This window comes from Stegostoma tigrinum, chromosome 3 (assembly GCF_030684315.1).
Source record: "Stegostoma tigrinum isolate sSteTig4 chromosome 3, sSteTig4.hap1, whole genome shotgun sequence".
Classification (NCBI taxonomy): domain Eukaryota; kingdom Metazoa; phylum Chordata; class Chondrichthyes; order Orectolobiformes; family Stegostomatidae; genus Stegostoma; species Stegostoma tigrinum.
Genome location: NC_081356.1, coordinates 31,759,708 through 31,782,715, shown reverse-complemented (window position 1 = coordinate 31,782,715; position 23,008 = coordinate 31,759,708). Strand labels below are relative to the sequence as shown.

Here is a 23,008-nt window from a genome sequence, read left to right as displayed (position 1 = left end):
GTTGAGAGCCTGTGGAATTCTGTGCCACGGGAAGCATTTGAGGCCAAAATGTTGTTTTCAAGAAGGGGCTAGAGTTAGCTCTTAAGGGTAAAGGTATCTTAGAGTGTGGGAGAAAACAGAAACAGGGTGATCAACCATGATCATTTGAATGGTGCAGCAAACATGAAGGATTGAAAGGCCGTTTTCTGCTCTGACTTTCTTCATTTAACAAGTAGCGACTCTTTTCTTAAGATGTAGTTGGTGGCATCACAGCGAGCAAGGAGATTAAGTTACATTGGTTTGTTAGGCACGTTTATGAAGACTAAGGGGAAACCTGTAGACATAGGGTTGTACTTTTGAGATCCTCAGATATTTCTGCCTTGTTCCCACCCATGCCTATAAGACATCATCAGATCTGATGGATCATAATGCAGTCCCTAGCATCAACAGTTTCAAAACAGATACCAGAACTCTGTTTAATAATCCAAGGGGAGTTAACCAAAATTCTGTATAAGTTTATCATAACTTCTCTGCATTGGAATTCTATCTGTGTAGAAATAATCTTGAATGTTTTGTGTCCATTTTGATCAATGCATTGTCTGTCACCCAGTAGTTAAAGATAAAAGAAATTTAGTGACGCATGAGACAAACAAAGCTTATATCTGTTTCTAGCTTTTTCTGGAGCAGGTCTCCTGCCTGTAACCAGAGGCTGTGGCTTGAGACAGGCTGCTTTGCATCAAGCATGGCTTTCCAGGAGATCCTCCTGCTGTTATTGCCTTCCACAGATAGTTTGGAAGAACTTACAGGTTGACAATTGACATCATTACTATGTTATGAACAACAGCTTCCATGGCCATCAAGTCTTGGAACAGGACTCTGACTCAGAGACATGGATTCTACTTAATCTGCTACAAGACCTCTAAACATTTAGTATTGGATAAAGGGAAACCTCTTCCAACTAAATACTATTGCCTTTGATCCTTGTCAAGACAATCAAAAATCAGAGGTGATGCATCTAACCTTCTCAGAATCTGGAGCTACGCACCTCAATTTTCCTGGGTAGCAGCATCAGGTTGGATGGAGACTAATACAACTTCCAATATTAACTGATTCAGAGATAGTAGGAACTGCTGATGCTGGAGAATCTGAGATAACAAGCTGTAGAGCTGGATGAACACAGCAGGCCAAGCAGCATCAGAGGAGCAGGAAGGCTGACATTTCAAGTCTGGACCCTTCTTCCGAAATGGGGGAGGGAAAAGGGATTCTGAAATAAATAGAGAGGGGGAGGCAAATGGAAGATGGATAAAGGAGCAGATAGGTAGAGACAGACAGGTCCAAGATGCGGGGATAGAGCCAGTAAAGGTAAGTGTAGGTGGGGAGTGAGGGTTCATCTGCCCCTGGCTGCATCCCAAAACCAGCCAAACTTGTCCCCGCTTCCCTACTGCCTGTCCTTTCTCCTGCCTATTGACTCCTCTCACCTCAACCCCCACCACCGCCCCCTACCTACGAGCCTCATTCCTGCATCCTTGATTGACCAACCCAGACCTGAGCTGCCCACCTACACTTACCTTTACTGGCTCCATCCCAGCCTCCTTGACCTGTCCGTCTCCTCTCCACCTATCACCTCCTTTATCCATCTTCCATCTGCTTCTCCCTCTGTCTCTATTTATTTCAGAATCCTCTTTGCCTCCTCCATTTCTGAAGAAGGGTCCAGACCTGAAACATTAGCTTTTCAGCTCCTCTGCTGCTGCTTGGCCTACTGTGTTCATCTAGCTCTACACCTTGTTATCACCAATATTAAACCTTTCAGAACCATTACCTAATACCATGATGTTATTCAAAACATTTAATGTTGATTGCATTCTCCTCTTGTCAAAATTGCCTAGTAGAGACTCAGAAACACCCCAGTCAGGTCTGTACAATGTATCGAGTGTATGGGTCATCCCCTCATCTTCCCTCAAGTAGCAATTGAATGGATACCATTTGGAGAATGCCAAGTTTATTAACAGGAAATTGAAGAGATGATAACACTTGGCACAATGGGTCAGAGGGCACATGAATCATATGATGTAACAGAAAGCTGCACAGATCTGGAAAATCATAGGTCTGAACTCTTACAATAACTTAGTTTTACAACCACTGAATGGTCTTAACCCATATCTTCCCATATCTTCTCAGCCGTTAACTGTGGATTACCACCAACTTTATTAAACATGGTGTCCAGTCAACCAATCAACACAACCTATGGAAGTGCAGTCACATACCAGTGCCAGATTGGCTATGTCCCTGTAAGAGGAAATGACACATCTGTCTGCTCCGCACAGGGACAGTGGGAAGGAGTAAACCTGGAATGTGAAGGTAGGTGCTTCAGAATATATCTATGCAAAACTAATGCTATAATTCAGTATTCTGAAGAAGGGTCACTGACCTGGAATCTTAACTCTGCTTTCTCTCCACAGATGGTGCCAGGTCTGCTGAGTTTTTCTCAGCAATTTCTGTTTTTGTTTAAGACTAAATGCAATTACCTTGCAATTCAATGTCTGAATCTGGATTCATTGAATTTATGAATTTCGTGACTCATGCAGTTGAGCCAGTTTTAACAACAACATGTATGGTCAAATTGATAGTGTTCTCATTAGATTTCCCGTAGGCTCTGCTCCCGCTAACATTTTCATCAGTTTCCATGAGAAATGCAGTTTCGGTGAAATAACCACAACTTCCTATTCCTTGCCTGTTTCCAATACATGGATAGTATGTTTGCAATGTTTTAATAAGAAGTTGAATGTAGGAATTGCCTTGCATTCCTTAATGAGCTCCATCATGTGATCAAATTCACCTTTGAAAGCGGGCAGTCTGATGAGATAGATACAGTACAATGGTGGGCATCAGCCATGATCTCAACCCCACTGTCCCTCCCTCTTTATTTCTGGGCTTTCTTCCCCCTCCCCAGTCCCAAGGAAGGGTCCCAACCCAAAGTATTGACCTTCCTGCTCCTTGGATGCTGTCTGACATACTGTGCTTTTCCAGCATTTTTTGAATATAACAAAATGTTCAGGAAGTTTATTGAGTGACTGCAATCACTGATTCTACAGGAGAACCAAATTTGTAACAAACAGAGATAGTAGGAACTGCAGATGCTGGAGAATCTGAGATACCAAGGTGTAGAGCTGGATGAAGACAGCAGGCCAAGCAGCATCAGAGGGGCAGGAAGGCTGACGTTTCGGGCCTAGACGCCACTTTCCTTTTTCTGAAGAAGGGTCTAGGCCCAAAACGTCAGCTTTCCTGCTCCTCTGATGCTGCTTGGCCTGCTGTGTTCATCCGGCTCTACACCTTGTTATCTCTTGGAACAAACAGTTCAGGACTAAAGCTACGGTGATCAAGCAATTCTTGGCATTGAAGTGACTGCCTTTCTGGAATAGAATCCACTTCTCTTAATTGCGAGTTACTTGATTTAAATGAATCAATAATCTAATTTTTGCATTGAGTTCCCACTTGCCCCGATTATTTAATTTTCTCAATTCAAATTACTGTTTAATCCCAACACAAGAAACTATTTTGAATCATTATTGGAAGAGCATTTTTTGCTATTACCTTTGCCTAACAAGAATCCATCGATCTCAGTTTTAACACTTTTAATTAAATATCCCAGCTTCAACAGCGGTCTAGGGAGGATTGAGTTCCAAATTTCCACCACCACCTGTGTGAAGGACTACTTCCTAATATCACTGCTGAACGGCTGAGCTCTAACTTTAAGATAACGCTGCCTTATTCTATACTCCCCATGAATGGAAATGGGGGTGTTGACTCACAGGGCCTGATGTTTGCTTCAACTGCAGCTTCTTCAGACTAACGTTGCACTAATATTCTCTCTAATCAGTAATGTATGTATGAGCCTTTTGCAGCAACATGTCTTCAATTTCCTAGAAGACAGACTAATTGAACATTAATTGAGAGGAGCTCTAATATAATGGTTAAGCTTCATTATTCTGCAATAAAATAAACACAAAGTACACAGCTGTTATGGTTGTAGATTCAGTGATGGCAGCCACTCAATGAACTGTCTGAACATTTTGCTGTGTTCCAAAAATGTGGAGCTGGAAAATCACAGCAGGTCAGATAGCATCTGAGAACAGGAAGTGGTAATGAAGCAAAACTGAGAAACGCATTGCATTTTCTCACATCAGTAGTTGTTTTACCGAAGTTTGATTCTCCAAATTGGTGGCTTTTTGGTCTCAGTGAGCATCTTTGAAAAGCCTGACAATCTATGCTGCAGAGGTAATGGGAACTGCAGATGCTGGAGAATTCCAAGATAATAAAATGTGAGGCTAGATGAACACAGCAGGCCAAGCAGCATCTCAGGAGCACAAAAGCTGACGTTTTGGGCCTAGACCCTTCATCAGAGAGCAATCTATGCTGCACCTTGTTTGTAAAGTACATCTCAGACAGCCTATAGCTTTGATCCCACTGTTGGCCAACGCAGAATCAGAAGGTTTCTAGTGTAATGAGTGTGATGTTCTTTTGATTGCTGAGAGAGAATATCAAGTTGTTTCTTTACCATCTAGACAAGCTACAAGTTGAGCCAGTTAATTACTTTTCATAGTAGTTTTTTTAGTTAAAATGAAAAGTGTGTTTGAATGCACCAAGCTTATAAAAATCCATTTACAGTGACTTATTGATCCAAGATGGCCACTTGAGGAATTCCTGTCATGTCAGGCTTTTAACCATTGCAAGGATCGCTGGCACCAAGCATCTAGCTCTGCCAGTCCCACAGGGCGTGAACTGCCTCACTAGCCCCCTGTCCTGCACAGGGTGTGTGCTGAACCAACTCCAACAGGGGTGAACTCCAACTCTTGCCCAAAGGAAGTGAATTCCATGCCCCCCAGCTCAAAGGATGTGAGCTGCAGCCTATATTTCAAACTATGTTGCTCATTTACAAAAAGAGATACTTGCATTAGAGCCAGAGACAGTTCACCAGGCTCATCTTAGATATGGAGAGACAGTCATACAAGGAGACGTTGAATAGGTTAGGTCTTTACTTACTGGGATTTAGAAAAGTGAGAGGTGACCTTATTGAAACATACATGATTCCTGGAGGACTTGACAGAGTAGATGCAGAAAGGTTGGTTCCCTTTTGGGGGAGTCTAGGACCAGAGAGGCATAGTCTCCGAATAAGAAGTCGCACATTTAAGGCAAAGGTGAGAAGGTATTTCTTCCCTCAGAGGGTAGTGGAGTTCTTTGTCACAGAGGGTTGCTGAAGTTGGGTCAGTCAAGACACTCAAGATTGAGGCAGACAGTTTTTAATCAGTGAGGGAACTGACAGTGATAGAGAAAAGGGAGGGAAGTAGAGATGATGATTATCAGATCGGCCAGGATTTTACTGAATGCAGAGCAGATTTGATGGGCTGAATGGCCTACTCCTACTTCAATGTCTTATGGTCTCACTCAATGACTACAAGTTGTTTAACAGTAATAGAAGTCTGGCCTGAGTTTGTACAAAGACCTTAAGAAACCATGTTTGAATGTGTTGCAACAGCTGCTCGGACAAGAGAGCGTCTAGCCATTTGAAGCTGTGCCAGGGACAAGATTTCCTCCCAGAGGGATGCGGTAGGTCAGCATCAAGCCAATTAAATGGCAAATAGCCATAAAGTGTCTGTAAGAGTAGGAAGGCTCTGGCCTGGTTTATTCTCTCAGGCCAACCATTGTGTAAAATCCAGTTGATAGATTCATAGCTCTAGTTCTCTTCTTCATCAGGTTAAATGTGGTGGAGAGGCTCAGCACTCATTCTTAAATTTGCCAGTATCGGTGGAAATGTTCTTGAATACCTTGGGTTTGTGTCTCCTCAGCTCTGGACTGTGGATCACCACCGACTTTAACGAACACACTGACCCATCGACAACTCAACACTACCTATGGGAGTACAGTCATGTACCAGTGCCGGGTCGGCCATGTCCCTGTGAGGGGAAACGTTACATCAGTTTGCTCTGCCCGAGGGCAGTGGGAAGGAGCAAACCTGGAATGTGAAGGTCAGTGCTCCAGAATAGCACAGAATAACGCTGGTTTAAGAATAACAGGCTGGAACAGAGTCATTCTGAGCACAGAAAGTCACCATCAGCCTGTAACAGTCTGGGTTCAGCCTGACGAGCAGTGGGTAAGACTTGTTAATGTGAGTTAAGAAGTAGGAGCAGGGGCAGGCCGTTCTGCCTGTCAACCCTCCTGTTGTACAGTTCTAGTTTGCTATCAGTTCTTTTCTGATTTTTAAGTGGTTCAAATCACCCCAGATCCCTGGTTCTGTGCGCTGGACTTATTTAAAGAATGTGAAATGAAGAGGCAAGAGGCGGGAGTTTCAGGGCAAAATAATTTCTGTATTTTTTAAAAATACAAATGTAAGTATAATACAAGAAAATAGGTAAATGCAATAAACGAGGAAATTGACGCAATTAATTATTACAGAGGACACAATACCACTAAATGCTCTATTAGCTAGATTAACACTGTAAAGCCTTACCCTACAGATGCTCATAGAAAGCAACAATTTTATTTACAGAATCTGTAATCAAACTTCTTACCCTGAGGTCCCAATGCACTGTCACCACCCATCTTCCCCTCCTGCTAGCTAGGTCCAAACTTTGGAGTCCTGTGAGTTTAAGCTCACCACTGAGAAAATGCGGTTTTGAAACACGCTTGGCTGTCTCCTTTTGCCAAACCCAGAACCTTGGTGAAGACTTTGGGCGGTTGTAGGCTTTTCAGTTTGGGGTATGTTCACTGATCTGGTAAGGTGCATGTTGGATCTATTGGGTACCTACGTGGATTTGTTCCTAGCCAAAAGAAGCTTCCCAGGGATAAGGTTCCCTCCTGGAGGGTGATGCTATCTTAGTATCAAGCCAATTAAATTGCAAATGGCCTTGAAGTGATTGTGGGAGTAGGCAGCCTTTGGCCTGGTTTTTATTCCAGGGGCAGGGACCGGGGTGTAAAATCCAGTCTAAATATGCGATAGATTCGTAGCTCTTAGGCTAGTTTTCTTCGCTAGCAGTTTAAATATCATGGAGAGGCTCCACATTGGTTTTGCAATTTGTCAGTATCAGTAGAAATGTTCTAAAATACCTTGGGTTTGTGTCTTTTCAGCTCTGGACCGTGGATCACCACCAGCTTTAATGAATGCAAGGCCACATCGACTAGTCAACACGAGATTAGATTAGATTAGATTAGATTCCCTACAGTGTGGAAACAGGCCCTTTGACCCAACAAGTCCACACCGCCCCTTGGAGCATCCCACCTAGACCCATCCCCCTATAAACCACACACCCCTGAACACCATAGAATTTACCAAGGCCAATCCACCTACCCTGCACATCTTTGGACTGTGGGAGGAAACCGGAGCACCCGGAGAAAACCCATGCAGACACTGGGAGAATGTGCAAACTCCGCACAGACAGTTACCCGCAGCTGAAATTGAACCCGGGTCCCTGGCACTGTGAGGCTGCAGTGCTAACCACTGAGCCACCATGCCACCCTAGCTATGGAAGTACAGTCATGTACCAGTGCCGGGTCAGCTATGTCCCTGTGAGGGGAAACATTACATCAGTTTGCTCTGCCCGAGGGCAGTGGGAAGGAGTAAACCTGGAATGTGAATGTCAGTGCTCCAGAATAGCACAGAATAACCCTGGTTTAGGAATAACAGGCTGGAACAGAGTCATTCTGAGCACAGAAAGTCATACCATCAGCCTGTAATAGTCTTTGGGTTCAGCCTGAAGAGCAGTGGGTAAGACTTGTTAATGTGAGTTAAGTAGGAGCAGGGGCAGGCCATTCTGCCTGTCAAGCCAGCTCTGGTATTCACTGTGATCGCGACTGATCTTGCAGCTCAGCACTAATTTTGCACAAAATTCTTGTATCTTTTAACATTGGTACTGTCGGAATTGATTGATCTGTGTCTTCAAAATAGTCAATGATACCACATAATGCCAAAGGGTCATCACCCTCTAAAGAAGAAATCCCTCCTTATCTCAGTTCTAAATGCCTCCCACTTATTCAGAGCTGGATTCCCCTCTGGTTTTAGCCACTCCCCGCCCTTCCCTCATCAGCTAGGGGAAGCATTTTTCTTGCATTTAACTGCTCAATTCCTGTTTTAATGTTTGATTAAGATTATCTCCCATTTATCTACACCCTGAGAAAATGGGCCCAATCTTTATAATCTTACTTTTACTTATTCATTTTGTGAGATGTAGGCGTCGCTGACTGGCCTGTTCGTGGTTGCCCTTGAGAAGGTGGTGATGAGCTGCCTTCTTGAGCCACTGCGGTCAACTGGCTGGGGGTTGAGCCATAATGCTATAAGGGAGGGAATTCCAGGATTTTGACCCAGCAACACAGAAGGGACAGTGATATATTTCCAAGTCAGGAAGTAGGAACTTTGTAGGACCATCCCTCCATCCCAGGAAATAATTTGGCGAACGTTCATTTGAATGTCCTCTGTGACGAGTATATATATTTCCCTAAGTAAGGAGAGCAGTTACTCCTGACGTCACCTCTGTGTAATTGCAGAAAGACATCTTTAATCCTGTCTGTAACCAAGGCTGGGTGGAGGGCCCTTACTGTCAGCATGGCTGCAGCCACCCCAGGTCACCCCAGGAAACAGATCTCCCTTCCACTCCTCACGGTGGTTGTTCTATTGCAAAGACTAGTAGCTGCAGAGGGGTATCCCTTCATTCTGAAGCGCACTCTCTCTTTTTACGTTACCCTGGAATCATGCTGCTGCTGTTAAACTAGAAGGTTTATAATCGTCCCTTGATCTTTGAGAGCCAGAAAGACCCTGACCATGAATTAGTTATTCCAGGGAAAGTTGCATTGAGTGACAGTTTCACACACAGCACCCATGTTTCAACCTGCTAATGGGATTGGGATATGCACTTGGAGAATTCTGCCCTGTTTTGAAAGTTATATCACCTGCTTGGGTTCCTTCTCCTCCTTCCCTTTTCTTATTTTATGAACACGAGTCAAAATTCCTGCCTTTATTTTTATTGCAGTTTTGTAAGATGTGCATTTATTGGTATCCTTGTTGAGTGTCATTTCATCTCCTATTTTAGTAAATTAGCAGTTGACAATCCTGGAATTCCCTCCCTAATGATATTGTGGGTCAACCTACAGCAGGTGGACTGCAGCGGTTCCAGAAGGCAGCTCACCACCACCTTCTCAAAGACAGCTAGGGATGGGCAAGAAATGCTAGCCAGCCAGTGATGCCCACATCCCATAAATGAATTTTTAAAAAACAACAAAATTGGTATTGTAGTGGGCAGTGAAGAAGATGATCTCAAGTGTATATTTGATTAGATGGTTGGAGGAGTGGCAGATGAAGTTTAATTTAGGTAAATGTGAGGTGTTGCATTTTCGTCAGGCAAATCAGGGCAGCACTTATACATTTAATGGTAGGGACCTTGGGGTGCAGGTGGATGGTTCCTAGAAAGTGGAGCCGCAGGTAGACAGGATAGTGAAGAAGGCATTTGACATGCTTGCCTTCATTGGTCAAAGCATTGAGTATAGGAGGTTGGGACATCATGTTGCGTCTGTATAAGCCATTGGTGAGACCAGTTTTAGAATAGCATGTACGATTCTGGTCTTCCTGCTATAGGAAAGATGCTATTAAATTTGAAAGGATTCAGAAAAGATTTTCAAGGATGTTGCCAGGATTGGAGGGTTTGAGCTTTAGGGAGAGGCTGAATAGGCTGGTGCTTTTTCCCCTTGGAACATCGGAGACTGAAGGGTGACCTTATAGGAGTTTTAAAATCATAAGCGGCATGGTTAGGGTGAATAGGCAAGATCTTTTTCGAAGAGTAGGGGGTGAGTCAAAAATTAAAGGGCATGTGTTTAAGGTGAGAGGGGAAAGATTTAAAAGGAACTTGAGGAGCAACTTTTTCTAACAAAGGCTGGTGCGTCTATGGACCAAGCTGCCAGAGGAGGAGATGGAGGCTCATACAATTATAACATTTAGAAGGCATCTGGATGGGTACATGAAAAGGAAAGGTTTAGAGGGATGTGAGCCAATTGCTCACAAATGGGACTAGATCAGTTTAGGAGATCTGGTCGGCATGGACGACTTGGAATGAAAGGTCTGTTTCTGTGCTGCACTCTCTCACTGTATGACACTAAGGAGTACTGCTCTGCTTTCATTCTGAAGTTGTGCCATGGTCTCTTTTAATGCTCCGAATCAAGCAACAATGTGGACCTCCGTTTAATATTTGGTTCTGATATTAGAGAGGGCATTTCCTGTGTAGTTAATGCGCTTTATTATAAGGACCAGGTACCAGCTCTTGTCCTGCAATAGAATGATGGCAGCTCTAAAATACCTGGTAACCTCTTAAGTTAATTCAGGACACAATTTGAAATGATAACAACTCAGTTGCAATATATGTTTAGAAAGCTGATAATACCCATCTATTTATGTCATCATTAGGAGACTGGAGCTGGTTCCATTATCTGCTTGTCACTTGCACAAATGAAAATATTGCACACTAATGTGGAGTTGTCTCTCCTTAGCTGTTGATTGTGGATCACCACCATCTTTACTGAACACACTGTACCATCAACCAGTCCACACAACCTATGGAAGTACAGTTTTGTATCAATGCCAGGTTGGCTATGTCTCTGTGAGAGGAAATGACACATCAGTCTGCTCTGCCCAGGGGCAGTGGGTAGGAGCAAACCTGGAATGTGAAGGTAAGTGCTTCAAAATGTTACCAAACAAATTCACTCTGAAAGAACAGACAAATAATTTCCCGAGTACTTTATATTGTGATTTTTCTCTCGTGTATTTATTTTTCTAATTGAGCCAATCATCTCTGAATTCATCAACACTTGAAGCATGATACCATCCAGACAAAGCAGCCGGCTTGATTGATACCACACCAGCAAGCATTCACTCCCTCCACCGCTGATGCTCAGTAGCAGCAGTGTGCACTATCTACAAGATGCACTGCAGAAATTTGCCAAATATCCTTAAACAGCACATTCCAAACCCAGGACCTTTTTTCATCTCGAAGAGCAAGAGCAGCAGATACATGAGAACACCATCACGTGCAAGATCCCCTCCAAAGCACTCGCCATCCTGACTTCAAAATATGTCACTGTTTCTTTGCCATCACTGGGTGAAAATCCTGGAATTCCCTTTCTAAGGCATTGTGGGCCTATCCGAAGCATGTGGATACAGTGGTTCAAGAAGACAGCTCATCGCTACCTTTTCAAGGGCACCTAGGGTCAGGCAATAAATGCTGGCTAGCCAGTGATGCCCATGTCCCACAAGTGAATAAAAAAAAATGTAAATAACATCTGGGCTCAATAAGGATCAATTGGTCTAACTTCCACATTTAAATGGGCTAAGATTGGCTTCACCTCCCATTTTAGACCTGTGTTTCTAGTTTAAAGCCGTGCTGCATTGTTGGAGAAGCCATATTTCAGGGGAGACATCGTATGTGTGTTCTGAGGAATATTACAAATCTCCTGATCCATTTTAGAGGTAAATAGAAAGTTTCTCCCTGTGTCCAGGCCACACTTTTTCTTTAAGCCAATAGAATTCATTATTTTCTCTGGATCTTTCTTCTTGAAAATTGATTGATGTGGAGGTTCTGGTTTAGAAATGCTTCACCAGTACACACAAAAGTACATTAAGCTGACTTTGGTTTTGTCTCTCCTCAGCTGTTGACTGTGGATCACAACCATCTTTACTGAACACACTGTCCCATCGAAGGGTGAACACAACCTATGGAAGTAAAGTTGTGTACCAGTGCCAGATTGGCTACATGCATGTGACAGGAAATGACACATCAGTCTGCTCTGCCCAAGGGCAGTGGAAAGGAGCAAACCTAAAATGTGAAGGTTTGTGCTCCAATGCATTTCTGAGCCAGAGTTAAACTGAATCTGTGTAGAAATAATTTCCCAGGTAAAATTGCAATTTGATTTTTTTAAACGTTGGATTACATTGGCATGTTTCTGCGCCATATCTCCCATCAGCCCTTGTGTATGCAGGATCTTATACTTCACTTGAACATCCTCTCATCTTTCCTCATGCAGCTCTCTAAGTATAGCTGTTACTTCTCCCTTGCGTACATATGTAGCTCCCCGTTAAATATGCGTATGCTGTTCACCTCAACCATATTCCACATTCTACAGTCTCAACACTCTGAGAAGAAGGATTTCCTGACTCAGCAAACCAACTTCTATCTGAAGACCTATGTACACGTTATTTTCACTCCAGCAAAGCAATGATGGGTAGAGCTGAGTACATTGTCTCTGAAGGCAGCTCGGCCTGAGGCTGCAACGGAGATGAATGGATGGCAATACCATCCACCTCTGATTAATGAGATTGGGGCAGTCTGTTTTTTTTTCCAATGTTTTAAAAAGTCAGGAAAGGAAAAGTGGTGGTATCTTTGGAGATGCTTTTTATGTTTGGGGCAACCTCAACACAATAGTGCTTTCACTCTTCACATGGATTTTTAAAACTGATCCTTCCATTCCCCTCACACCCTTCCCTGATACCACGAAGCCGTCCCAGTTTAAAGCCTCTTATTTGTCTGGGTCCAGAGTTCCACCAAGGTCTTCATTCTGGGACTGTTGCAATACCGGTAGCCCCCACTACTGAACTTTGGCGCTGCTGAGACTGGCGGAGGTGCTGATTAGCAGCGCCTGAGAGTGGGTTACATGATTCTAACATGCTCAGCCGGCTAGACCTGATAGAATATGGTTAATCTGGTCCAGTCAGGAATCCCTGGCTGACAGATATAAACAGGAGTATCAGAGATTCTGACATTCTGGATGCTAACTCTGACGAGGCTGTGCCAGAGTCCAGGACTTTGTATGTGTAAATAAGGGGTGACATAGTGATGGTGGACCAGTCTCTGTGGAATTATTGCAGTGGGACTTTCAATGAGAGGCAGAAGTCAACCCTGCACTTACAGCATTTCATGGAAACAGGGCAGGTTCTTGTGAGTCTGTCAGCTGTCGGCTGTCTGACAATGTTCTTTCTGGGGGCCCCATATATTTCTGCCTTTGGTCTCGCCACAAGTGTAGGCAAACATCCCTAATTTTATATCTTACTCGCCTTGTAGTAAATGACAATGTTCAAATGCTTTACCTGCATACTAACTTCTTGTGATTCATTTACCAGGGACACCTAGCTAAGAAAACAGGAATAACAGCAGGAGTAGGCCATTCAGACTATTCAATACAAAAATGGTTCTTCACCTGGAGCAAAGTCTTTTCCCTCACATGATCCTCCTATCCTTTTCTGAGATTGATTCTTAGAAATATGCCAATTTGTACTTTTATATATATATTCAAAAACAGCTTGGTGGAATCCTTGGCCCTTGGCCAGGGAGGGCTTGGTGGTATTAGGGAGGGGTGTGAGAGGAATGGAAGGATCAGTTTTAAAATCCACGTAGAGAGTGAAAACACTTGCGAGTTGGCGTGGCCCCATAAAAAATATGTTGCCCCAAAACATAGAGTATTCCAAAGATTCTCTCTCTCTACGTTTAAAAGAAAACTCATTTCAGTTCTAACTCACTTCTCTTGTTTGGAAATTGTGTCCCCCCCGGTTCTAGCTTCCCCAAACAAAGAAAACATTTTCTCTTAATCAACCCTGTTTGTCCCTTTAGTATCTTGTAGAATTTAATTAGCTCAACAATCATTCTTCAAAAGTTGAACGAATGTAGGCCCAGTTTCCTTTTACTCACTTCACAGGACATTCCCTGCTTCCAAGAATAAGCCTGCTGAGCCTTCCTTGTACTGCTGCTCTGGCAATAACGTCCATCCGAAGGTGGACACGGTACTCCAGCTGTAGTTTAACCAATGTTTTATACCATTGGAGCAAAGGTTTGCTACTGCTGTACTTTCATCCTCTCAGGATAAAGGCTAATATTCCATTAGGCTTCCTAATAGCTTGCTGCACCTGTACATTAGCCTTCACTGACTTGCTGATGAGGATACCTAGGCCCCTTTGTACATCTGCATTTTCTACACCTTATCATTTAAGAAATGCTCTGTACATCTGTTCCTAACATTTTCCTCATAATATTACAACTGTCAGGTTCTTGCTCACTCACTAAATCTGTCCAAGTTCTGTTGAAGCAACTTTTCATTTTCCTCATAGCGCATAATCTTGCATAGATTTGCGTCATCCACAAGCTTGGAACCATTACGTTTGGTTCCCACACCCACATTCTTGATAGATATTGTGAACAGCTAAGGTGCAAATAACGATGATTGATGTACTGTATTCATTGCAGCATGTCAAGTTGAGAATGTCCTATTTATTCCAATTCCTTAATCCCCATCAGCAAATGATCTCCAACCTCTGTTACCTTCATGGAGAACCCATGGCATTGGTACAGTTCCTGAAAGTCTTAATAATTTTGCTTGACTTATGAAGTAGTTGTATATATTGCTAAATACAAAAAAGCATCTTGTTAACTAAATGAGTTACCTCTTCTAAAATGCTACATTCTTGACCATTGCTGATTAGACAGGCCATTGACTAATTATTGATGGAACTGGGTTGGTGGCAACAAGCTACTCCAAACAGCTCATACTCTGTCAGTATGTTGCTCAGGGATGGCAGGTATGCTGAGATATCAGTAATGCCAATTAGAGGAAATACCACAGTACCCTGTCAAATTCTTTCTGCAAATTTAAATTCAGCCCATCCACAGATTCCCCTTTATCTGCATTGCTTGTTAATTCCTCAGGGAAAAAAAAATCCATTAAGTTGCTTAATGTGATTTCCCTTTCACAAACTATTTTCACTTTGCAAGAAGATTTTCAAAGATCACTGTTACATCCTCTTCAGTAAATGATTCCGACAATTTCCCTTAATTTTCTGAAAGTCCTGCTTTAGTTGGAATGGAGTGCAGCTGGTTGGGACGTTCTGGCTTCCATTTATTAGAAATTTAATAATACACAGAAATTACCTAAATCAAGCTAATTTGGGTTTGTTTCTCCCCAGCGGTTGACTGTGGTTCACTACCAGGTTTTGTGAACACAGTGACCTATCCACCAGTCAACACAACCTATGGTAATACAGCTGTGTACCGGTGCCAGGATGGCTATGTCCATGTCAGGGGAAATGATACATCAGTCTGTTCTGCCCAGGGACAATGGGAAGGAGCAAACCTGGAATGTGAAGGTCAGTGTTTTGGAATATTACTAAACACTGATTGAACTGTGACAACATGGAAATGCTATCCCGGAGCAACTGGCAAGATTTTCCTTTCATTAACTTTCCCTTTCACCTGAGTCGAACCTTCATATAAGCCCACCATTCATTCATTACATTGCATTCACTCATTTCATCTCCATGCAAGATACACTTGCAGCACTTGCAATCTCGTCGGTAAGTTTGTTGGTTCAATGAGAATATAATCTAACAGAATGTTGCATTTATAACTACAGCTGGATGTATAGAGAAGGCACATTTTCCACCTCTATACAAAGTCCAGGTTAGATTACATCTTGAAGTACTAAGTACAGTTTTGCATCCTGCACGTTACAGAGGCTGTATTGATCATTTCACCAGATTGACTGGAATGCTGCCAGAACCAAGAGGATCAGATCAGTAAGGGAAAAGGTGCATAGTCTAATTTTATATGCTATGGAATACAGGAAGTTGAGGGCTTACTTGATTGAGGTTTTTAGCATTTGTAATGAATCAATGGGGTGGATAGAGAGAAACATTTTCCACTAGTGGGTGTTTCTAAAACAAGGGGTTGTGACTTGAAAATCAGTCCAGGAGAGAGGTAAAAGGAAATACCTCTTCAAGCAGAGCTTGGAAAAAGTGTTGGACTCTCTCACACAAAAAGCAGTCATTGCTAATCTCATTTAAAATTTTAAATCTTCAATGAATAGTGTTTTGATTGCTAAGGCTGTCAAGGGGTACAGCAGGTGCATGGAGTTGTATTATAGATTTTATTGAAAGGGAACCTACTGAGCAAATATGCATTGAGCTTTGTCAGTCATTAAATTCTGTTCTTAGCAAATATTTGAAGTATTTTGATTTGAATGGGTTTCAGCATTCAGGTAATTCTTCACTAAATTTTCATTAAATACCTTATTGTCCTGGAAAATATTGACAGAAAATGTATTCTGTTCCACACAATGCGTTTCTTAAGAATTCGTTTTTGATGCAACGTATTTGTATTCAAAGAAACTGTCTTCAGGAGCTAATTAGCCTACTCCTGATTCTGTGCTTCAATGTTGGCGATGTTCCTTGAGGGGGATACGTTCACATGAGGACCGAACTAACTGTTCAGTTGTACATTAAGAATGTTCTGATTCTTTCCAATCAATAGTATTGAGATTCTCCCAGTATTCTGGTCAAGATTTGCCCTGAACCAAGGATATTGACTGGACAATCATCGCTTTGTGTGTGTGTGTCTGTCTTCCTTGGTATTGCACACATCTGATTTGAAAATTCCACCTTCAGTTCATCTGAATTTCATCAATACTCAGAAGAGTAAATTAAGCTAACTTGCATTTTTCTCTCCTCAGCTGTTGACTGTGGATCACCACCAGCCTTACTGAATGCACTGTCCTATCCAAAAATTAACACAACCTATGGGAGCACTGTTTTGTATCAATGCCAGGTTGGCTATGTCCCGGTGAGAGGAAAAGACACATCAGTCTGCTCTGCCCAGGGGCAGTGGGATGGAGCAAACCTGGAATGTGAAGGTCGGTGTTACAGAGTGTTTCTAAGCCTGACTGAAACAAGTGGAGAGCTATTTGTCTCAGCAGTTCCTGCTTTTCGATCCTTAACAAATCCTGTTCAACTCTTGCCTATCGGTGGCATTAATCTGAGGGAAATCTTGCCATGGGATTTAGTTGACCCGAGGAGTCTCCACCACAGGTTGGGGAACTGTTATGGGGGTGGCCTAATGATTTTCAACACATTTCAGGCACTTATGTGGGCACCGTTGGGTCCTGTTCAGGATTCAGGACCCCAGTATTGCAAGTCCTTCCTGTTGGGAGCTTCTGGCCAAACAAAAGCTGTTTGCACCCTCCTTGCTTTCAGATCCTTTTCTGGGAATGTACCCACCAAAGGCGATTTATGACATGCCCCTTCATCGCTTGAACTTGTTGGCCAATTTGCATATTTTTAATGACATGGGACATTAACGTACTGTTATTTTACTGAGTAATTCCAGCTCAATATTGGTTCAATACATTCAGATTGTGCAACAACCGTAATAATTTGCATTCATATAGCACCATTAAAGCAGTACAGTTGTCCTCAGGAGTTACACAGCTGGTCATCAGTTAAAATGTGTCACTGAGCCCCATTGAGAGGAATTAGGGGACGGGTGACTGACAGCTTGATCTGAGAGGGAGGTGAAGCAACCTAACGAAGACAGTGAGGTGGAGAGGTTAAGAAAAGGAATACCAGAGGCAGGGTCCTGAAGGCATGGCTTGAGTAAAAGAAATGGGGGATGCACAAGAGGCCAGATTTGGAGAAACGCCAAGACCTCGGTGGGATGTTGGGTTGGCAGCAGTTAGGGAGTTAGAGAGGAGGCAAGGAAGGATATGTAAACCAGGTTGAGAGTTTAAAATAAATGCACTTGTTCAGAATTATGAAGAATTATTTCCTAAAGTACTGATGATAATTCATCTGGTTTTTTCCTCCACAGTTGTAGATTGTGGGATCCCAACTCACGTACCAAATGCACAGCCACCATTAGTCAGAGGGACCGTGTATGGAAGCCGAGTCCAGTACGTTTGCAAGACTGGTTATGTAAGTGAAGGAGGAAATGGCACAATGGTGTGTTCTGCCCAAGGACAATGGGAAGGAGCTAATTTCACTTGTACAGGTAATTAAGGATCTGTTTGCACAATACAGATGAAAAGCAAATGGTTGATTGAGGGGGCGCTATATTCCTAATGCATCATAGTTTGCTGGCAAAATGTGTTGTACCTGATATGTTTTTCATTTTGCTGAACATTGAAGGAATAAAATTGTTTTTAAACGTTTCATGATAGCATGGATCTCTGCCTTATTATTAGTTATTAATGGTGACTGTGCGAGCGGGCATAAACAGTGTGGGGGCCCAGGCCCAAAATGTCAGCCTTCCTGCTTCTCTGATGCTGCTTGGTCTGCTGTGTTCATCCTGATCTGCACCTTGTTATCTCTATAAACAGAGTGGGTCTGTTTTACACACCTCCTTTAGAGATAGGTACTGCACTCCTGCAATTTTAACCTTTGTGCAATCCTGATTTTGTTTACTCCACCGCTAGTGGCCACGTCTTCAGCTTCTTGGGCCTGTAGCTCTGGAATACTGTACGTAAACCCCTCCTGCCCATCAACCTTTATGTTTATGTTTTTAAGATGCTCCTTAGTGGCTACCACTCCTAACATTCCTAAGTGGCTCAGTGTGAACTTTAATTTGATAACACTGCTGTAAGGCAGTTTGGAACATTTTACTTTTTTTGTGATTATTTTGGGGATATGGCTGTTGCTGATTAGGACAGCATTCCTTGCCAATACCTAACTATCCTTGAGAAAATGCTTTCTTAGACTACTGAAATCCATGCGTTGAAGGAACACCTGCAGTGCTTTTAGGGACAGAATTCCTTGATTTTGAACAAGCAACACGAAAAGGAAACAATATAGTTCCAAAGATAATGGGAACTGCAGATGCTGGAGAATTCCAAGATAATCAAATGTGAGGCTGGATGAACACAGCAGGCCAAGCAGCATCTCAGGAGCACAAAAGCTGACGTTTCGGGCCTAGACCCTGAGGGCAACTTGCAAGTGCTGGTGTTGCTATGTGGCTGCTGTCCATGTCTACACATGGAAGTGCTATATGAATGCAAGTTGTCATTGTTGTTGAGAGCAACCCAGTTGCTGAGGCACCTTGTGGACTGATAACTTTTAGTTTAGTCTGGAATATCAGTCATCTGCAGAACAATTTTTAATGTGCGTATGAGTCATAACCAGCAATTTACTTGACTTGACTGTACATGATCTAGAATCTTGTTGGTGCACATTTTGAATTAATATCTAAATGTGTCAGCCATACAGCCCATTTCTGTTCCATTGCAGTAGGATTTTAATTGCCAGCCTTAGCTAAGTGGCTAACACCATTCTCTCTGCAAGGGGGAATAAAAAGTGTGTTGAACGCAGAAGTATCTTGCTGCAATCATACCGAGATTTGGCAAGTTATATAAAGTTTTGGCCTCCTTGCACAAAAAAGGGTTTACTTGCCAGGGTGGGAGTGTAATGGAGGTCCACCAAACTGATCATTGGAAAGAAAGAGTAGTTTTATTAGGAAAGGTTGAGAACACTGAGTTTTATTCTCTTGAGTTTAGATGGGTGACTGGTGACTTCACTGAAACTGACAAAATTCTTTAGGGTTTGACAGAGTAGCTGTAGGAATGGTGTTTCCACTAGCTAGAAGGTGTAGAACCTTGGGACAGATCAGGCTGCAGAGTAAGGGACAGACCTTTCACACTGAATAGACGAGGATTTTTTTTCACTCAGTGTGGTGAACTTTTGGAATTCTCTATACCATAGGGCTATGGAAACGCAGGCACTCGGCATGATCAAGACCACAATCAATCAATTTCTAGATGTTAATGGTATAAAGGAATATGCGGATGACCTGTTCTTTCTCCTATGTCCTATGGTTCTGTGTTCCTACAAATTTCTGAATTTATATCACACTCAAGAGACTTTCCCAAGCATGAAGCTGACACTGTTGGTGTGGTATTCAGGGCATGTTGCAGTATTTCAGGCGTCATCTTTTACATGAGAGTCCCTCCACCCCCTCATACAGATGTAAAAGATCACCGAGCACTTTGTAGAAGACAGTAGGAGATCACCCAGCACCATGACCAATATTCACCCTCCAACCCAGATCACAATCTTATTATCAGATTGTTTGTAAACCAGTCTGTGCACTAGTCAGCTGCCATGTGTCCTATATAAAGGATGACGACACTTCAAACGTACTGTAAGACAATTTAGGATGTCCTAAGGTTGTGAAAACCCGTCTGTTTTAATGCAACAATTCATACCTTGACAATATTTAAGTTGCATTGTACTGCAGAAGACAGTAACTTGATAAAATATGTTTTAAACAAGATGTAAGTATCAGTGTGATATATGCGGCAAGATGATACTAGCATTCAGCCAATGGCCTGTCAACATAATCAGCTGTCAAATCTGCCCATCAGCTAACTCCTATCAGGCAAAGTTTGTAGTATTTTGCTTCTCCCTAACATGCAGCCATCATATCGACAAGTGGGTGAGATAATAGAAAGTTACAGAAATTTCTAAATGTGAAATATAATGCGCTTGGGAAAAACAAAAAAGACAACGGAATACACAACAAATAGTTGGTCCCTGGCAAGCACTGAGGATTAGAGACACCTACTGTACATCTGTCCATTATAAGACCATAAGACATAGGAGTGGAAGTCAGGCCATTCGGCCCATCAGGTCCACTCTGCCATTTAAATCATGGCTGATGGGCATTTCAACTCCACTTCCCTGCACTCTCCCCGTAGCCCTGGATTCCTTCTGAGATCAAGAATTTGTCAATCTCTGCCTTGAAGGCATCCAACGTCCCGGCCTCCAGTGCACTCTGCGGCAATGAATTCCACAAGCCCACCACTCTCTGGCTGAAGAAATGTCGTCTCATTTCAGTTTTAAATTTACCGCCTCTAATTTTAAGGCTGTGCCCACGGGTCCTAGTCTCCCCGCCTAACGGAAACAACTTCCTAGTGTCCACCCCTTTTAAACCATACATTATCTTGTAAGTTTCTATTAGATCTCCCCTCAACCTTCTAAACTATAATGAGTACAATCCCAGGATCCTTAGCCGTTCATCATATGTTAAACCTACCATTCCGGGCATCATCCGTGTGAATCTCTGCTGGACACGCTCCAGGCCTAGTATGTCCTTCCTGAGGTGTGGGGCCCAAAATTGGACACAGTATTCTAAATGGGGCCTAACTAGATCTTTATAAAGCCTCAGAAGCACATTGCTGCTTTTATATTCCAACCCTCTTGAGATAAACGACAACATTACATTCGCTTTCTTAATTATGAACTCTACCTGCAAGTTAACCTTGAGAGAATCCTGGACCAACACTCCCAGATCCCTTTGTACTTCTGCTTTGCGAATTTTCTCACCATTTAAAAAATAGTCCATGCCTGTCACCATTTAGAAAATAGTCCATTATGGTATCAGGATATGTGGATAAAACAGTATACCTGTTTTTATTAGTCAAGGCAAGGAGTTTAAGAGCAGTGAGGTGATGCCAGAACTGTACAAAATGTTGGTTAGACCACAGCTCGAGTATTGTGCACAGTTCTGGAACCCAAATTATACGAGGCATGTGATAGCAGTGGAGAGGGTGCAGAGGAGATTTACCACAATAATACCTGGACTGGAAAGTTTCAGTTTTGAAAAGAAATTGGATAGATTAGGGTTGTTTTCCTTAGAGCAGAGGCAATGGAGATGGGACATGACAGATATGTAAAGAAAAATTGAGGGGCAGACAGGAAAAAAACTTGTCCCTTTAATGGAAGGATCGACGACTGGGAACATAGATTTATGTAAACGGCAGAAGGTTTAGAGAGAATGTGAGGAAGCTTTGTTTTTACCCAGAGGGTGCTGTGAATCTGGAACTCGCTGCTGTAAAGGTGGTAGAATCAGAAACCCTTGGAATGTTTAAGAAGTTTTTAGATGTACACTGGAGAGACCAAGGCATATAAGGCTATGAACCAAGTGCTGGGAAATGGGATTAGAATGGTTAGCTGGCTGTTTATAACCAGCGTGGATGGGATGGACCTTTTTCTGTGCTGCAGATCTCTATGATTCTATTGCTGTATGGAGTCTAAGCGATACAGCTTAGAAGGTGGTCATTTGGCCATAACACCTGTGCCACCTCTTTGACAAAGTTATCAAATGACTCCACTCCCACAGCCCTGTAAATTTTGTCTTCAAATGTTTAATTAGCTTAACTTTTTAATGTTACTATTGTACCTCTTCCACCTCCTTTTCAGGCAAGACATCCCAGATCATGAAAACTGACCGCATAAAAAAATTTCCTCGTGATGGTTCTGGTTCTTTTGCCAATTGCCATAAAAATGTGTCCCCTGACTATCAACTTCTCTGTCAGTACGCATTATAACACAATATGGTTTCAGTCCACAGGAAGCGAAGACAGTTGTTGGTGAGACAAAGATGGGATCTGTTATTAAAGACGGTCATGGTTGACATTGAGAAACATTTGCCTGCAATCATTGATTTTCAAGGTGAAAGTTAAAATGGGCGGAGATGTTCACCTGTGCATTAATACTTCTAATGAACCTGATCCTACAATTCAGCTCCATAAATGCCAATTTTCTCTTTTTATTCCTTGTAAAAATTATACTTTGCCTCCATCTCTCATCTCCGCCCATTCGCAACTCCCAAACAAAACAATAATTTGTCCCATTTTTTTCTGACATTTTAGTTGTTCTGATTATGACCAATTTATCATCATGTACCTGCTCTACCACACTGAGGATTGCCAAATCTGATGGGACAAATTCCTGAAGGCGATAACGTATAACATCCAACGTCCAATAGACCTACCCAGTCAAGCGACCTTCTCTTCTTTACCTTAAGTATCTTTAGAACCGTTATACAAAAGGGTGGATATATAATTTTTAGTAATAACATTTTTCTTTTTAATTGTCCCTTTGATTTTTCTCCTGGATTGTAATATTTGAACAGTGTTGTGGCCAACTTTCGTGGATGAAAATAGGCAGTGCAACTGAAGAAACTCAGACTGAGCTGGGACTGTTGTAATATTTATCTTTTATAGATATTGACTGTGGGAGCCCACCAATTGTACCACATGCAGATCTGCTCCAGTACCGTAGTACAAGACGAGGGAGCATTGTTCATTATCGGTGCAGGGGTGGATTTTATACTTTGTCAGGAAGAAATACATCTGTCTGCACAGAAAGAGGACAATGGGAAGATGTAACATTGCTGTGTAAAGGTAATGT

The 23,008-nt window shown here is 42.5% G+C and overlaps 1 protein-coding gene across 5 annotated transcripts in view; it reads left to right on the top strand.

Annotated features, from left to right (window-relative positions):
• LOC125451332 (sushi domain-containing protein 1-like) overlaps positions 1 to 23,008 on the top strand; it is a 95,795-nt gene that overhangs the window by 35,793 nt on the left and 36,994 nt on the right. For all 5 annotated transcript variants that reach the window (XM_048528339.2, XM_059644272.1, XM_048528338.2 and 2 more), the window contains 8 exons: positions 2,158 to 2,337; positions 5,823 to 6,002; positions 10,504 to 10,683; positions 11,659 to 11,838; positions 14,960 to 15,139; positions 16,501 to 16,680; positions 17,634 to 17,813; positions 22,822 to 23,001. In XM_048528339.2, coding sequence (XP_048384296.1) covers positions 2,158 to 2,337; positions 5,823 to 6,002; positions 10,504 to 10,683; positions 11,659 to 11,838; positions 14,960 to 15,139; positions 16,501 to 16,680; positions 17,634 to 17,813; positions 22,822 to 23,001 — 1,440 coding nt within the window. The remainder of the gene's footprint in view (positions 1 to 2,157; positions 2,338 to 5,822; positions 6,003 to 10,503; positions 10,684 to 11,658; positions 11,839 to 14,959; positions 15,140 to 16,500; positions 16,681 to 17,633; positions 17,814 to 22,821; positions 23,002 to 23,008) is intronic.